Source organism: Eucyclogobius newberryi, unplaced genomic scaffold, assembly GCF_026437365.1.
Source record: "Eucyclogobius newberryi isolate DKJ021-1_F unplaced genomic scaffold, fEucNew1.0.hap1 SCAF_21, whole genome shotgun sequence".
In the NCBI taxonomy this organism is placed as follows: domain Eukaryota; kingdom Metazoa; phylum Chordata; class Actinopteri; order Gobiiformes; family Gobiidae; genus Eucyclogobius; species Eucyclogobius newberryi.
In genome coordinates, this window is record NW_027315846.1 from 15,303,775 (window position 1) to 15,321,352 (window position 17,578).

Consider the following 17,578-nt stretch of genomic DNA (forward strand, 5'->3'; position numbering starts at 1 on the left):
TACAAGGGTTGTATGGGATAATTATTAACCAAAAGGAGCTAAAAAGGCATTGGATGCAGACAGTTTGTACTTTATTATAGAAATTAAAATACAGTGTATATGTATAAACATTACAACGAAAAAAATATCAGGTTTAAAATTATAGCCTATTTACATTTACAACCTTAGCCACACAAGTTACGTCGCTATGGTAACTAGTAAGCGACGCAGAAATTGTACGTAATCAATGTGCGCGGCAGCGCGCAAAAACAAAAATGGCTACGTTTTCACGTTTGTAGTAGATAAATATTGTCTGGAAAAGATCATTCTTGGTGAACAAAAGTGATCAAAATGAAATCGGACGTAGAAGAGCTAATGCCTAGACTCCTACCAGTGGAGTTTAGAGAGATTAACGAGAAGGTGGATTTAAATGGACCGCCACGAAACCCACAAGAATATCTGCGACAAGTCCAGTACGATTTGATACCATGTGCATGCTGTATTTTACTATTATAAATATTTGTATTAATCTTGTGGGTTACAATTATTTTGCATAATTTGCCCCATGTCTATGTTAAGGTTGGAAGCGTCAATGTGCCCTGATGTGGTGGTAGCCCAGATTGATCCCAAAAAACTGACCAAGAAACAAACGGTTAACGCATCGGTAAGTTTTGACTCGCGTGGCTTTCTGCGACAGTCCACCAGCAGTGAAGGTGTACGCGGTTGTTTTATGCTCTTCCAGGTACCAAACTGTCACACAGCACCTAAAGGATTTTCCCCCAGTGTCAGCTGGCAGCAGAGGCAAGTTAGTACCTTCTCAAATGTCAGACAGGTGAGTAAGACAATGTAGCCATGTCTGGTACACTCAGTATTTTGAAAGTTTTAATAGAAGCAAGTCTTATTTTTAGAGCATCGCCAAAAACAGGATACACTGGAGTAGTCAGACTCTTGATGACAATGTGCTCATGGTAAGAATACATTTTCCTCAGAGACCTTATTGTTGATTTTTGTTCAACATATGATTCATTTCTCGTGTGGCACAGCCCAACGTTACCGATGAGGATGGCTGGAGGAGGTTTTGTCTGGGGAGGAAACTCTGTTTAGGAACATCTTTCAATGCCGATGCAGACCCCGCTCCTGAACTTGATTATAGCCAGGTAAAATGATGTGTGTATATATATATATATATATATATATATATATATATATATATATATATATATATATATATATATATATATAAAGTTAAAATCAATTTAACTTTAATTAATGTCAATCAGAATGTAACCAAGCTGACTATTTTGTATAGGTGGGCTTCCCTCCATTCCTTAGCATTGTCAGCAGGCTCAATCAGGTACTTGCCTTGGGGAGGGCGATATTGACAAAAATTTATATCTCAATACATTTAAAATTCAATTATTCATAAGATATGTCAACCCAACAATCCAATCACCTTATACACTTATTTGAAATGTTACAAGCTTTTTCATTTTTAATCAGCTCTTTTTGAAGCATTTTACTCATCAATGTTCAAATTTTGCATATCTTCAGATCAACCTTCATATTATCTAAATTTGGATATATTGCCAACCACCAATATAGCCATGTTTAATCACAGCCAAATGCTCATCTTAATTGTTCATATATCTGTTAGTCAACAGTATTGTTGGTGCTTGAGATTCTTATTAATTGGTTTGAAGAAAAAGAGTTTATTCCGCATTTGGTGAGTTTTTTTTTAAATTGCTTTCAATTGCATGAATGATATGAAATACAATTTCAAGAAACGCATGTACATTTGAAGGGCTAATAGTGCTTATATTTTAGGGCCGCTGGTTGTATGCACTATTGGCCTGTTTGGAAAAGCCTCTGATACCTGAAGCTCACTCCTCTATTCGACAATTGGCGAGAAGATGTGCACAGCTTCGAAGCGCATTGGTAGGGTGCAAACAATTCAGACCATTTGTGTTACAAAAATATATACAAATCTGTGCTTTTATTTTTTACTTGACAGGAGAGTGAGGATGATGAAAACCTACCTGCTCTCAATCTTCTTATTTGCCTTGTTGCCAGGTAATATTTTTTAATGAACAATCAGGTGACTCAGTAAAGTACGGAGACTCAGAACTCCCAAACACGTTCTTAAACATCTGCAGTATCATGTTTTAACAAGAAATCTTAGACAAAAGCCAATACCTTCGGTTAGTAAAGTTTACAATACATACTTAAGCGGCCTGTGTCCTCATTTTCATCCTGTATGCTTTTCTTCTGCGTTGCTGTGGTCCCTCATTTTACATTTGATATTTCATAATGATTTCTTATATAATTAAATATCCCCCATGAAAACTGTCATGAAATTTTATAAGATAAGATAATCCTTTATTGTCCCACATGGGGAAATTTCATTGATGCAACGCAGGTAGATACAGAGGAAAAGAACAGATCACTTATAGGAAGTTTGAAAAACACTCAGTAGAAGATTTGTGATGTATCATGTAATTTCTTAACTTTCCTGTTTAAAAAGTGATCCTGTCAATTTCATATATACCGGTGTATATATACTAGGGTAGCAATGTTTCAGTAATTAAGCACTTTTAATGTTTTATTTTTCTGCAGATACTTTGAACAAAGTGACCTCGCAGACCACCCAGAATCTGAAATCTGAAGAGCTCAAAAGCAGCATTTGACCTTGTATGTCCGAGGGCTGCCTATTTTAATCTGGCTCCCTACAAGTGTTTGAGAATTGTTACCTCTAGTTTTTTTTAATTGTCTTAGCCGTGGAACGTGTGTCTGCACTGGTGTCCTAAATAAATTACAATAAATTAAAGAATTTGATGAAATAACCAGTATTTTAAAGAAGTGATTTTAACTGAGATTTTACAACTATGATCCTGCCCTCCGCTCCGCCACTTTCCTGGATTTGAATATGGTTCCTGGGGGTATTGGGTATCCACAATATTCAAATCTAGATGAATAAATTCCATCTTTGATCCTGATTGATTTTCAAGAGTCAAATTATTATACAGCATTATAGTGATCTCATCTCACGTCAGATTAAAATTTTGAAGATTTGGATAATCGTAAATTTTTCTCTGAATTCTCATGTAGACAAGTACATTAAAATCCATCCATCCATCCATTTTCTACCGCTTGTTCCCTTTCGGGGTCGCGGGTGACTGGAGCCTATCCCAGTGACTTGTCATTGAAAGACATGAGCTCATTCACTAGTCTAATTGGAAGGGGAAAATCTTAGTCTTCATTGTTCAGGATTTTCTCTTGGTTGAGGGAGCAAAATCCCTCACCGGTGACATCAACAATCTAAATCATGGCAGCATGGTTAGATTCTTGTTTGTAGTTCAATTTGATTTTTACTGTAAAACATGTTCATAAGGATTTTAGAAGATTCCTTGTATTGCTGTGATTAGTTTCACATAAGTGATTTTAAGCAGCTAGATATTTACAATATTCTACCTATTGAAAATAGGCCTGCTCCCGCTTGTCTCGTTGAAATGCTCTGCATCAATTCCTCTTCTTGATCCTTTTGGCAGGTAACATTTTTGATCCAGTTTTAAATTATGTAATCAGATCAGAAATCCAGATAATTTTTTATCTAAATTCAAAGCTTTGAAATACTGGCCCAATTTATTTAAAACAAGATCAATAACATTTTATACACAGTTACATTAGAACTGTGCTGTAGGCTTGATATATTGACAAAACAAAACATTTACCAGCACTTGATCTTTAATTTGAAGCCGACAAGTCAGTTAGTACAAAAAAGAAAAACAAGGGCATATAAACAAACAAGTTTTGACATCCAGATGTGAATAGTTAAAATGGCAACGCCATGTACAGTTTAATTACTTAAACGTCTCTGGTACCATGTTTAAACGGGCAGATTGGATAACAAACGATAAACATTGTAAAATCCTGGCTCCACATTATCATGTGGAAAACTGCCGCTTGAAGTCCTAATCCAAAAAGGACAGGGTATTCCAACAAGCAAAACTGGGATTAAGTGACAATTGATTATTGGATAAAACAAAACAAAAAACCACAATGATGTTGGTAGATTTAACAGATTCTTTAGAATGTTTTCTTTAAAATTTGAACGAGAAAAACAAGTTTAAAATATTATAGGTCAACTGAAAGCTTATAGTGCCATGATGATCAGCGCCTTTTGTCTTTCCTATCTTTGTCTTTATGCTCCCTATCGCCCCGTGAAGACCTACCCCTCCCTTCCTCACTTGTCCTCTTCCTCCTCTCCTTGGACCCCTTTGAGTCCCCGCCTCCACTTCTGCTACCTCCCCTCTTCTTTCTGTCTTTGCCTTTCTCTGACAGCTTCTTCTTGCGTTTACCACTGTCGCGACTACGGCTTCGGCTGCTACTGTTAGAGGATGAGGAAGAGGAGGAAGAGGAGGAGGAAGAGCGGCTGGATCCAGACGAAGAGCTGCCGCTGGAGGAGGATCCAGAGGAGGAAGAGGAACTCCTGCTGTGACTGCGGCTCTTTCCCGAATTCTTTTTCTTCCTTCCCCTTCCGCCACTCTTTTCCTTTGTGCCCTCAGGAAGAGTTGTGTTGGTGGGTTCTGCTGTGGGCTCTACTGTGGGTTCTGCAGTGCTCCCTGTTGTGCTCTCTGGTTCTACATCCTGTGGTTGTACTTCTAAAGCCTGGTTGACACCAGCATCACTGGGTCCTTCTAGACCAGGTATGGTAAAAAACTCTACCTGAGATTCAAACTGTAGAGTTGCGCCTGATGAGGGCTCCTGTGTCTGAACTGTTCCTTCATCAAGGAAACTAGGCAGCTCACATGTATTTTGGGTTTCTTGGTTGACAGCAGGTACTTCAGGCGATGGAGAGACAGCCCTCTCATGTTGTAGCTCACCCAGTTCTGTTTTTACTTGTGAATCTTCCCTTTCCTGACATTCAGAGACTGCCTCCATTTCTGATTCTGGACTAGCATCCTTGTTACCTAGATCCTCCTGCTCCTTTTGTCCATCTGCTGTCTGCACTTTATTTTGCACCGCAGTACCCGTCTCACTAACCTCCATAGCCTCTTCCTTCTCCTGCTCCCCTCCACCCTCCCCATTGTTCTTCCCCTCATCTGTTTTCTTATCTATCTGGATTTCTTCTTCCTCCTCTTCCTCCTCCTCATCTTCTTCCTCCATCTCGGCTATGCTTTTGTTACCCCTCACCTTGACTACCTGACCTGCTGGCTTACCCTCAGCTGTGTGGTCCATTCCTGCGATCACTTTGGTGCCATCCTGGTCGCGGTTTAGCTGGCGGCGTGGACGAGACTCCATCTTGCTGATGTGTTCGGCAAATGCCTGACATCGCTCTTCAAAAACATCTGTAACAAAACAAAATTAATAATTCATCTTTTTGGTGTGGTAGAAGTCCATTAACTGTGCTAATCTGAATAGCTACAAACCGTTAAGTTTCTTGGTGGAGTCATCGAGGAGTTTGTGTGTTGCAGAGCACATTTTTCCAGGCATGTAAAAAATGTGAGGCTTTGTCTTAGTGCTTATAAATTTTACCAGGCGGTTATTGTGACTTGTCCACTCCTCTTGCTGTAAAAAGATAGATTTTAGACAGACCCCCCCTTTTTTTTTGATCAGTGAACATATAATACCTACCAGCTGAGCCAATTCAACTTTTTGTTCCAGCAATCTCAGCTCAGTCTGTTTGGCTCGTCTTTCTTCAAACAGTTCTCTTTTTTCGGTCTCCACCTTTTTCTTTTCAGCTTCTGCCTGAACTTCGAGTTTTTGCTCAATCTCTGAACGCCTCTTTTGCTGTTTCAATTAATGTAGACATAAGTTGTGAACACACTAGATGGACTTTAAAAAAAGTGCTAAATACTCTTACCTTATCTGTACAAACATTTGACTCCTGTTTAAATTTCTGCAGGGTCCCCATAAGCAGGCCAAACATACGCCGATTCCTGGACACAAATATTGCATGTCATTGCTTGGCAATTGGCAGAGGCGGAGCCAGACATTCTAAACATCCGGGGCTTAGCCCAAAAAGAAAGGAAGGGGGTTCATTTGGGCCAATATGATGTGGTTTTAGTGCAGTTACAGACAGTAACCCTCCAAAAGGCAAAGGCAGCCTTTTTGCCTTCTGAAAGAGCTCCTCCCTCCAAAAAAAAAACGTTGAACAGAACAGCAGAGGTGGCATTTAGTTACATTTACTTTTTCAAGAAATTGTACATCTTGGTGTTCTGATTTAAAACAACCAGTGACAAAACAAATATGAAAAACTTTCTCCTGTCAGGACTCGCACTCACAACCCTACCGTTCAATGACTGACACTATGCTGACTGGGCTAGTGATCACGCTGTTGTGACAGTGACTGTTTAAAATTAGTCTGATGTTTGTAGAAAGTAAAAGTCAGTCTTACCTTTAGCAGCCTCCTGCCTCATGAGCTGTTTGTCCTGAACTTTATCTGCTTTAGCTTTGTAGATGAATAAAACCTGAGCCACTGCTACAACCACAATGAATTCATGGTTTGAACGATCATGTGCTGTTGTCTATTCTACGTTAGATAAACATGTTCTGAGTGTCTTTTTCCAGTTGATCTGCTCTTATTTATGCCCTTCACTTTTTGCAAAACATCAGTTAAATGATGTAGAAAAGGCCAAATTGGTCAGATTGCATGACATGCTGTAAACGTGCACTTTCTACGCTCCCGCCCACTTTCTACATGCAGCCAATCATACATCAGTTTAACAAAAATAACCAATGAAACGAGTAAAGAGAATTGAAGCCACTGCTGGATTCGAACCCTTGTCTCTTGCGTCCTAACCCAACGCTCGACCTGTTGCGCTAAAGCCACTTAGTGACGTCACGACACATTTTTAAACGAAGATCCGGGGCTCAAGCCCCAAAGCCAGGGCCTGGCTCCGCCCATGGCAATTGGTACTAAAATAACTAGAATTGTAGGATAAATATTACCTCTGTTTGCCCTTCTCATCAATTGTTTGATCTTGAATGAGGTCTCGGCGTGTTCTCTCCTTGGAGGTAGCTACAACTGACGACTGCAACGCTGGCTGCACAATAAAAAATAAACGATGTGAAAAAAAACTCAAATATCAACTGAACAGTACAATACACAAGAAATACTTTTTTGACATCGTCATCATCCTCAGCGTCGCTGTCGTTGCGCATTTCTCTCCGGGCCCTCGTGTCTCCTCCTCCTGCCAGCCTGAAATATACAGCAAAAATAAATTAAAAAAAAAAACCTTTTGACATTGACCTTCAGTTTGTCAGACGGGGTGTATTTACCTCATAAGAGCTCCAGTTATGTCCCTCTGCTTGGCAGGGGGGCCACCTGTGCCTATATCGGAGAGACTGCGTCTGAAAACATACCAGAAACAATTATCATCCAAGATGCTTAAACTATCACCTTAAGAAATAACGCATTATAAATAACAAATTGTTCTGTTCGCATTACGCTTTATATGAAATTTCCTTGGGAGCAGGTTTAGTTTTACCTGAGTAAGTTGATTCCTCTGCCTCTACCTCCTCCAGGGCCTGCCAGGGGACCGCCCACCCGACGGAGCTGACCTGGTCTAGGAACAAAAACAGAAATTAATAATAAATCTAATAACTTAGAGATAAAAACTAATGGGTTTGACGCGCAATCACAAGTCTTCATCAGTCCCAACCATCGACTGTATGTCCTCCAAGGCCCGGTGCGCACGTCACCTAACGGGGTCCACGTACACTTCACCATGGATTAAATAGTTCAGGGGTACCACAAGTCCACCATTGCTCTCGACACTCTAATAACACGTACATAGTTGTAAAAATGAAAGTGCTAATAACACATCAGAGGTAGACACAGCACCAACAAGGAGCCAGTGTTTGCTAACTAGCCTGAGCTAACTCCATCATGTCACGCTGGTCACGTCGGTGTTGCGTTTGCACAGAGCACCACGCGAAACTAGAGATGTCCACACAGAAATATGGCTGGATTACCTTGATTCATTTGGGTCTCGTCCAGTCAATTTGCGAATATTATCATCCACACTTTTCAGGCTTTCTTTCGCTTTTTCGAGCTGATCCTGCAAGCTCCGCACGGCAACCGCCATCTTGATTTTGGTTAGCGCCAGTCACGTCACGTGTGCATCTTCTTCTACACGCTTCTTCTTCTTTCGTTTCGGGGACTAGCGGCCCTTTCACGCCCCCTGCAACTTATTTTTCATAATAATTCAATTTGTGGCGCTGTGGTGGAGGAACCTGCAAGCCGAAGAGACAGCAGGTTGAAGCCAGCAGTTTCACGCGGTGGTTTCACAACACACGAACAACCTGTGTAAGTTAAGTGGATGAACATAGTCAAACCATGGATCTATTGGAGTAAAACAGCCACACTTGTCCAAATGTCGAACGCAAATTACTGGTTGATTGACTCCAGATAGTGAGTAAAAGTTTCTTTATGGGTATAAAAATTTAAACAAGATTGAATTTTTTTTTTGTGACGTATTTATGTATTATGACGTCACTTAACGTAATCTAAACCAACCAACCAAAGTTTTCGACTCTCGTCCAAGGGTCATTCTCAATTATGTGCAGCTAGTCTGAGAACTCGGATACCTAAACCCTGCACCGGGGCGGAACCTCCTGATAACAGCCGGTCCCGTTTTTTGTTTTTTTTGCTCACGAGTTTTACCTGAAACCAATGTTCTTTGTTTATTCTACCAGCCCTGGACTGGGCCTCATCTCTGAGTACCTGTTTAGCATCAGAATGTCCAGGACTGATGCCACCTTATGGCTTCAAAATGCAGCTGTGCACTGCCTGAAGATTAAATCTTAAACCTCGATTTCTGCTCAAAAAGTGATTATCTTTTTATTTTGTTTAAAAAAAAGGTGTGGCTTTAAGCTGAAGATGCACGGCGTTCTGTGGTCCTGAATTAGCGCGTCTGTGTTAAAGCATTCTTTAATGCAGAACACTCAGCAATCTTTACTTATTTTGCATAACGTGAGTGGAATGGGTCTGACATATTTAAGCTTGTGCTCGTCTAACATTCATTTTTGGTTTTATTTCACTGAATAATAAATATTTAACAGTGAATAAACTGCAAGTATATTGTATATAGTGTTACATTGTTTGTATGCAGATGAAATATGCAGAGCCTTGTGATAGATATACACTTTTATTCACAGACTAAAAGAGCATTCATTCCACAGACTCAGATCAACATCCAGCAGGTTGACCTCCCGCATGTCTTTGATTCATAAACTTTACAAGGATGGAGTAGGTTATGTGATGTACCAACATAGATCAACTCTGCTTGCCTACTGAAAAATATTCAATCCCCTGTAGGCACATTCATCTTTAAAGAAAAAAACAAGAAGAGATAAATAGAAGTTGAATCTTCCCAACTGTTTTAAGTATAATTGAAACAAATGTGTGCACACAATATGCGGACCAACCAACTAAATGCGGTTTAACAGACAAGTTGAAAAAACTACCAGGTGGTGTCGTCAGAAACATGTCATGGACCATTTAGAACTACAAACTCAAATGGGTTCTCTAAAAGAAGAATTAAAGAATCAAAGAACTGTGATAAATTAATCTTAACATACTTAAACATAAGTTTTGAATATGAACATGTGACATGGTAAAACTATTTTGGTAAAAAGAAACAAAGTTAGAAATTCATTTGCCTGACATGTGTTGCATAACAGTACATTTTGATAATGCATTGCTGATAGTTATACAAATATGCGCTGTGCAAGCTTCACATATCTATAGAATGTAGACTTCTTGTTCTATCCATGGTTCTTGAAGAAGTGGCCGGGCGCTGTCAACCCTGCTTGTTCCCCGTTGTGGCCATTAGTAAAACTCTTATTGCAAACGATGTTGATTAAAACAAATGCACACCATTCGTACCACAATGAAACTGGGGCCATCTAACCAGTCTCACAGAGACCAAGAGCCCGTTGTCATTACTCTTGCTGGACTGACCAAAATAAATAATTTTAAAAGTATAAACTGAAAAAAAAGAAAGAAAACTATTATCATAAGGCCAAGTATTGTCATTGCAAGATCTTAATACTGTGTCTTGTGACAGTAAAACTATAATAAACAAACATGTGGATTATATGCATTCCCTTTGCATAGTGTCGAGGCTGGGCTAGGCAAAGCCCAGTATGCTGGACATGGTATTGGTCAACGCCGTGCATACATAACCTACCTCAAGATATTTATATCATTCTGAATAACAAAAAAGTTCTGTAAGCATTTACAGTTCTGGTTTTGTAGCAGTTGGGTTCCACGTCTTTGTTAACATAATCAAAACCAAGGCCTCCTTGTTTGAGTAACGTTCCAGTAACAAATCTTCTGAAATACTTTGAGGGTTTCTTACTTGCTTACAGTCCTTTAGAAGACAGTTAAAACAGAGTTTGAGCAATGATTGACCAATTAAGTCTGGTTTTACAGACACTGATAGGACAATGCTGCTTTGGTATCCATTATCAGTTTATGGTCTTTAGATCTAACAAAACCCTCATACGTTTATCACGATCAACAGTTTTCAGTTCCGGTCAACAGTTTCAGATGGACTACATCAGAGACCAGCTCTTAGAATTCAAACGGCCTCAGGGAATTTACTTTGATTTCATTCTTTTCATTTATATATTTAAGACAGAAAATGAATATCTGCTGGTGTGATACTATAGAATAAGTTTTATTTCTAAACAACGAATAAGAAATAACAATGTTGTACATAAACCTGCTGGTCTCCAGAAGCATTTGTATACCTATGGATAGTGGGCAAATGTCTCCATATTCAGTTTCTCCTTCATACATTTCAAACCAATTGTAAGACCAACTTGAGTGTATACAATAGTATACACACATTTGCACAAGCAGAAAATAGTTGCTTTTTTCTCTCAGATGAAGCTTTCCTAGTGTACCAGACACAAGAGTTACAAAACTGACCTCTGGAAGTTGTGTTAAGACAAAGTAAACAGAAAATACATTGAAAAGACCAGCTTTATAAGAATCACTTTTGAATTATTGTAGCTTTCCTCGCTCCGTCTAGTTATTGTCATTTCCGCTTACCCTTTTCACAAACCATGTATATACACCGGTACGCAAGGTCTAAATGCAGAGCATACAGCCCGAGTAATCTCCATGTGAAATGTTCTGTTCCTAAACCATTTCTAGCAGCAATTACTTTACAGCATTAAAACCGGAACCAAACACCTGCCGATTTCATGCACTCTGGCTTTATAGTGCAAAGCCGTTGGTTACATGGCTACCATGCAGTAAATATGATTATCTCGGAACAATTCAACTCGGCATAAAAACTTCGCTTTGTGTCAAGTCCCGGTATTTTCAAGCACTCCTTTCCTCATATTCCTTCTGGATTCCACTTTACATTCACCCACTCATTAAAAAAATAAGGACCAGAATAACTATGGGTTTTTGCATGCTAGTACCGGCTCTTGAATTGAACTGCACAGAAGCTTTGTGTTTAAGCATAGTGGTGATCATATGGTTTAGGTGAACTCATCCTGTAGTAAAATAACAGGCAGAAGAGCCCAGAATGTGGCAAACATTGTACACTGATCTGTATTTGGAACCAAGGGAACAACCTCCAGTCCAGTTTAGTACAGTAGAGTGGGAGCAAGCAAAGCCAAGGTCAGTGAGTATTTGAATATGACCTTGTGAAAACAGAAGGGAGGACAAGAGAAAGCACAGGCTCCTGCTAGTCCATGCACCGGCAGTTCAGACAGACCAGCGTCTTTTTCAATACGGTCTTTGGCAGCCTAAACAACAAGGAGAACAGATCCAGTGACTCCTTAGCTATTGTTATCGTCATCCTCTTTTCCAAAACAAACTTAATCCTGAGGATAAGCCATTTCTGTTCATGCTTCCTGCTGCAGATACACAGAACACTAGAGATCTGTCTGGGTCAGTCATACGATTTTAGTTGTATAATTAACACACAAACTATTACAATTTGCAAAGACAACACAGGCACACTGAAGACTGCTTAAATATTAATAGTTATACAGTGTGAAAGAGTAACTATTGTAACTAAACAAGGACTACACACAGGCCAACATTTTGAAAAAAAAAAAAAAAAAAGTTTAAAAAGGGTATATAGATGCTTTTAGGCACACATCGGGTCATGTGATCTAGCTTACGATTAACCCACTGACACTGTAAGAAAGTAACATTTTCTCTGATCAAAGATAAAAGCAAATTTAAACAAATGTTTTGCTTTCATCTACAGTTAGCCATTGTTGCTCCTTAAAAGTTTAACAGGCCAACATGACCTTGTAATCCTGGGCAAAGTTAAAAATCAAAAGGTTGTTCTTTTAAAAATATGATTTTAGTCATCTCAATACAGCCATATACCCAGATCCTAAAAACATTGCTTTTGTGACGTTCAGATCAAAAATAGAAGGGGGAATTGTTAAAACGTGTGTGTCATCGACAATACAGCTCCAGAAATAGCCACAGGTGGTTTCAAAATAACTACAAGAACCAAAGTGCTTTAATCCTGAGATATAGACCAAGGATTTGAGATTATAATGGCGAAACAACTGTGGTCCATGAAGGATCAGGTAAACGTCATAGGCCCAACAACAAGAACAGTTCATGATGAACCAAGAAAAGTGCTGGCGCATGTAAATACCCTCGATCAATAGCAGCCTCGATATGGACCATTATATTCCAGCCCAGACCCTTAAAATCACCATGTATATCGCATCACCAGTGAATGTGGTCATTCTGAGGACCAATTGGTAAGATAAGATCCCTGCTCAGAAAATGTCTTTGTAAAGTGTGTTATCAAAATCTACAGTCACACACTATAGCGTCAGATGGCAAAATACTTGGCCCAATCATTCCCTGTTGTGACATCAACATTTGGTAACTCAGCAAGTATGTCTGTGGCCTTGACAAAGACTTTAGTTTCCAAACATGTTGGCTTAGACTTCTTAAAAAGATGCACCTGAAAATAAAAACGTAGAACCCTCAAGGATTACATTCAGTTGTTTCTGCCAGCAATTGGGCCCAGCATTTCAACCATCTAAAACATGGATTTTCAACCCCTCACAAAGCCCCAGAGCACAAAGCCACATGGGGATATAAAACATGTGCAATGAGCACTCTGCCATTCTTGACCTTAATCTTTGAAAACAAATGTATGATTAAGTTAGTAAACCCTCAAAAGTGGAGTGAGGTTCCCTCAAATGGCAAACTAAACATCACAACACCAAGCATTCAGAAAACAAGGGCTTTTGAAAAGGCAACAGTGACTGAAAATAATATTTTTGCTTTACATTGACTCATTCACATAACCTACGGGACAACATCACTTCATTGTTATGGTCATAGTGATTTTAAAATCCTACCTGAGACTGATGACAATAACCTACAAGTCACAGAAAAGAGCCCCATGACTGAATGCCATGTTGTGCGGAGTCTTGGCCATCGGTGAAACATGCAACGTTTAACCCTGACTGCTGGCGGTAGATATTATGACTATAAATTGGAGTAAAATAAAACTAAAGCACCCTGACAAACAGACTGGCCAACAGAATGATAAATAAGTTACATTCAGTGCATCCTTTTCATTGTCCTTGTTGTCTCTGTAGAGGAAAACAGGTTTGGCTGTGCTGCTGCTGGTATGTACGCAACATCTTGGTTCAAAATGTTTGTGTTGTTTTACCACAGCCCCCTGAAATATCTGGAACTCTGGGTTCCACTAGACATTATGTATGGCAATAGGAAACAAAATGCCATTTCTATTCACATGCTTTGCATTCCAGAGATTAACTATACACAATGTTTTAAGTGGATGCCCACAATGGCATCAGAATATAATATAAACACTCTGAAATAGTAACCTGTCAAAATATCTTAACCTCTGGAGGATACCACTGATGTATCACCAAGTATACAAAATATATGTAAATATATCAACTTTTAACATAATAAAATAAAATAGGGGAGAGTTGTACAGTGAAGGGGGCATTGAGTAGTTTAGAATTTGGCTTCAAATGTCAGTCAAAAGAAAAGAAGAGGTTCCACCCTTAGTCATCATAAGAGCAGTTGAGAAGGTTAGCAGGGTGGGAAGACTAGCAGCAGGGACAGATACAGTATCTGAACTCCATCAGCAAAGATACACTTGGCCTTTAAATGCTACTGAACAATGCTAAAATCCCAGAGTCATGGACAAAACATGACTGTAGCCCAAAACTACAGTTGCATCATTGGCCATGGGCAGCTAATTTATTGTATAAAATTCCCACCCAGCAGACATTTTCTCAACAAGACGACAAATAAAAGAATGTGCTCCGATCAGATAATCCAAGCAGTTGGAGTACAGTAAGGGTATATTTACCTCTTAGAGAAGATTTTAAAAGACTGACAAATGCCAAAAGATTGAACTAAAGCGCTCGTCCCCTGAACTTTTAGCCCCTAGTATTCCATTCATGATCATTTAGCAAGTCTGCCATGACTTCACTGTGGGCAGGATAGAAATATATGCAAATACACACATCTATAGAGGCAAAGAAACCACCACATATGAATAAGGATTAGAAGCAGAGCAAAAGTTAATAAAATATGTTGCAGAAGTTAATAAGGTGAAGCTCCATATAGTACTTGTGAACAAAACCAGACCAGACTGACTATGCCAGTAAAGTCAGAGCAAAACACTGAATGGTAGTCAGTCAGCTGACATAACGGAAATAAATAACAGCAAAATAAAACCAAGGGTGTTTAACATCTGCTCTGAACAAAGATTTGAGGTCTGATCTGACTGAGTTTGGCCTGGTTTTGACACTTGTTGGCTATTCTAAGCACATGTTGCCACCCTGCCTACATGCCCATGCTAAAGGCATGCACCTCTTGGTGAAAATGTTGGGTGGGTTCAGATAAAACCAGGTTTGAATCCAGACATGGGTGCCAGACGCGTCCAAGGCCCAGTGACACTTCTTTTACCAGATTATGAACCGGATCACCTTCCATGCACATAGACTGGTCAGGGTCAAAGTCGATGCTTTCCTCAGACACCGTCAGGACCTGAAGGCTGGATCCTCGCAGGCGAGAGATGGCTACTAGGTTATGAGACCATACAGTGTAACCTTTGGAGAGAAAGGGGAGAAAATGCATGCAAGGTCATGTTCAAGTAAGTATTTTATTATCAAGAAAGCATACAACACTAAAAACTCACCATGCAAGACCAATGCAGCCAATTTAGTACACCTCCAAGCCAAGAGGACCAAGGGGTCCTCATTGCGATTCACGCTGAGATCAGGAAAGTCAGGGTCGTCTCTCAAAAGAAGAAAATGAGTCAGTGTTTTGTTGTACTGGTGAGAAATGAGCTCCAAAGTGGCATCAGTCACAACGGTGCTGTAGCTGTCGAGGTGGAGACGCTCCAAAGGGAGACTGGGTTTAAGGACCCGAAGGAGCTCTGTGCTGACGACTTCAAGCGCCATGATGTAAACTCTCAGATTGGTGCTAACACGGACCTTTTTGGAAACAAACAATTATATTAGGATATTTTCAATCGAGGAGGGTAAAAAATAAACAAATCCTTACTAGTGCCTTCCAGTCATCTTCTGTAGCTATCCCTTCTAATGGTTTAAATTCTAGGGCAGCGCCGTTGAGCAACAGCGAGAGGCGATGCAAAGGAGTGCGACGTGGAGATGCCAATAAACCACAAAGCTCTGATGTTAAATCTGAAAAATCCAGAGCAATGGACTGAAGATTTGAGAGCCGACCCAACTCTGACGGCGAGATCAGTGGTCCTAAGGACAAAAAATATATAAAGTAAACTATCTACTTTTAAATGTTTTAAGGTTTTCAGATAAAATAAAAGTAAAAAAATAGCAATGTCAGTGCTTTTACAAACCAAGCTGGTGGTCCAATAAACTGAGGTGCTGCAGGGTTTCAGCTGAAGGGTTGGACAGACAAGCTAAAGAGCTGGGGGTTACCAGACCAAGCATGAAGCTACATGAAAGCCACCGGAGCTGCCGGCTATTGGACAAAAACTCCATGAACAATTGCTGGATTCTGTGGGGCAGAGCATGACATCATAATGAGCTGAGCAAAGAATGACCATACAATCATTGTACTTAATTACACCTGAGGGTCAGGGTTGTCAAAGGGAAATCAAACAGCGCACTCAAGCAAAAACGGTACATCACAAAGAATATACAACGTTGATTTGTCTAAACTTGTCTGTCATATTCAATTAGAACAAAGACTGCCCATCAATAGCTTCTGAACAGGTATTGTATTTGCTTACTCGTTGATCTTTTTGTCCCCTTGCTCAATTTGGTGGAGGTTGCTACTGTCCAATAGTCCCTCTTGTTGAAGAACACAGGTGTCTCCATACAGACGGAGCCTCTGGAGGTTTCTACACAGCAACATAAAACAATGTGTAAAAGATTTAACAATAGATGGAATGACAAATATACATATTTTCCCCATGCACAACATTTCACTTGTTTCAACGGATAATCGGAAATGTGTTCCTCTCTTATGGTTAATCATGTCATCCTTTTTGGCAAGATACTTACCATACTTATTACGCATACAACAACCAAAAGTCTGAGGATATCACATTATACTGTGAATAACATTGAGGAGTTATAAAGAGGTAAAAAAGATGGTTATTTGCGCCAATGCAGCGGGCATAACCCTCCGATTACGTAACAGCAAATGTCAGGTTTGTTTATAGCCACCAAAGCTAGCAGTTAGCCTAAACTGCGCAACAAACACTCAAGATAAATGTAACATTAGCAACTGGAAATAAATGACGCCACCGTAATGTAACGTTACCTATTGTTTCGGATGCTGGTGAATACACGTAACACTTGGTTCAAATAGGTGATCATGGCGTCTCTCCAGCGCGCGGAGAGTTGCGGCTCGTTGTTGTCTGCGCCGCGGGGAGGCTCTGCTCGTTGGGCCGATGCGTCGTTGTTCAGCGGGCTCAGGTATCCTTCAACTGGGGCGATCTCCAGCTGCAGCTCCCGCACGAATGAGCCAAATTTCCGCATCAGAAACTCGAGTCTCGGAGTCTCGTCGGAGCTCGAACCACTTCCACCGATCTGCAGTTTGAGCTCGGTCCACAGCGCGGGGTAGAAGAGACACTCCCTCCACCGCGAACACACGGACGAGGCCCTGAGCTTGTCTTGGTCCGACAGAAACGAGAATATGTGCACGATGAGCTCGCTGGGCAAAGCCATGGCTCCGACTCCCCCGCACAGAGCCATGGCGAGCGTGGAAAGTAAAGATTCAACAGCAGTGCAGCTCTGAAATCGCTTTAAGCCGTGGTTGAATCGTCTGCACCAGCGGCGTGTACCATCTGCGTTTCCTCTTCGGGTGAAAACAAACCGTTTTTTTCTTTGCCTTCAATACTATTGGGCCGTACCATTACTGTCGCTGAGCGGGGGGAGTCAAATGATGTTTTCAAATACGTTCTTTTTGTAAAAAGAAAAAAACAAAAATGTTTTTAACTGAGGTTACATGAATCAAAAATGTATTTAAAAAACAAAACTCTAGTCTTTGTTTTCTGTATGCAAATTATTGTGGTTGTCTTTTCAAGTTAATGGTACAGTCTCGAACTACTGT

General features: G+C 40.2%; 3 protein-coding genes across 3 annotated transcripts; 1 reads left to right on the forward strand and 2 right to left on the reverse strand.

Annotated features, from left to right (window-relative positions):
* Positions 1-213: 213 nt before the first annotated feature.
* Positions 214-2,822, forward strand: gemin2 (gem (nuclear organelle) associated protein 2). The gene is made up of 10 exons (XM_072457468.1): positions 214-452; positions 559-643; positions 722-811; positions 888-947; positions 1,023-1,136; positions 1,289-1,333; positions 1,634-1,702; positions 1,804-1,914; positions 1,991-2,049; positions 2,593-2,822. The coding sequence occupies exons 1-10, from the start codon at positions 331-333 to the stop codon at positions 2,639-2,641; spliced, it is 804 nt and encodes a 267-aa protein (XP_072313569.1). The 5' UTR covers positions 214-330; the 3' UTR covers positions 2,642-2,822.
* An 880-nt stretch (positions 2,823-3,702) lies between these two features.
* Positions 3,703-8,108, reverse strand: pnn (pinin, desmosome associated protein). The gene is made up of 9 exons (XM_072457317.1): positions 7,954-8,108; positions 7,467-7,544; positions 7,258-7,329; positions 7,096-7,177; positions 6,928-7,022; positions 5,840-5,915; positions 5,611-5,766; positions 5,406-5,544; positions 3,703-5,324 (listed from the first exon to the last, which is right to left on the reverse strand). The coding sequence occupies exons 1-9, from the start codon at positions 8,064-8,066 to the stop codon at positions 4,147-4,149; spliced, it is 1,989 nt and encodes a 662-aa protein (XP_072313418.1). The 5' UTR covers positions 8,067-8,108; the 3' UTR covers positions 3,703-4,146.
* Positions 8,109-9,109: 1,001 nt separating this feature from the next.
* On the reverse strand, positions 9,110-17,337 carry fbxo33 (F-box protein 33). Its single transcript, XM_072458269.1, has 6 exons — positions 16,787-17,337; positions 16,251-16,361; positions 15,855-16,015; positions 15,542-15,750; positions 15,174-15,471; positions 9,110-15,084 (listed from the first exon to the last, which is right to left on the reverse strand). Exons 1-6 carry the CDS (start codon positions 17,218-17,220, stop codon positions 14,819-14,821), a joined length of 1,479 nt encoding a protein of 492 aa, XP_072314370.1. The 5' UTR covers positions 17,221-17,337; the 3' UTR covers positions 9,110-14,818.
* Between the last annotated feature and the right edge of the window lie 241 nt (positions 17,338-17,578).

Bases quoted from the DNA above. Each gene is read 5' to 3' on its own strand.
- gemin2 (XM_072457468.1), top strand. From the start codon at position 331: ATGAAATCGGACGTAGAAGAGCTAATGCCTAGACTCCTACCAGTGGAG. The intron at 812-887 runs GTGAGTAAGACA...TCTTATTTTTAG, and splicing joins CCTTCTCAAATGTCAGACAG to AGCATCGCCAAAAACAGGAT. The intron at 1,915-1,990 runs GTAGGGTGCAAA...TTTACTTGACAG, and splicing joins CACAGCTTCGAAGCGCATTG to GAGAGTGAGGATGATGAAAA.
- pnn (XM_072457317.1), bottom strand. From the start codon at position 8,066: ATGGCGGTTGCCGTGCGGAGCTTGCAGGATCAGCTCGAAAAAGCGAAA. The intron at 7,545-7,953 runs GTAATCCAGCCA...TTTTGTTCCTAG, and splicing joins CGAGACCCAAATGAATCAAG to ACCAGGTCAGCTCCGTCGGG. The intron at 5,545-5,610 runs GTAGGTATTATA...ATCTTTTTACAG, and splicing joins AAGTTGAATTGGCTCAGCTG to CAAGAGGAGTGGACAAGTCA.
- fbxo33 (XM_072458269.1), bottom strand. From the start codon at position 17,220: ATGGCTCTGTGCGGGGGAGTCGGAGCCATGGCTTTGCCCAGCGAGCTC. The intron at 16,362-16,786 runs GTAACGTTACAT...GTTGCTGTGTAG, and splicing joins ACCAGCATCCGAAACAATAG to AAACCTCCAGAGGCTCCGTC. The intron at 16,016-16,250 runs GTAAGCAAATAC...TCTGCCCCACAG, and splicing joins GGGGACAAAAAGATCAACGA to AATCCAGCAATTGTTCATGG.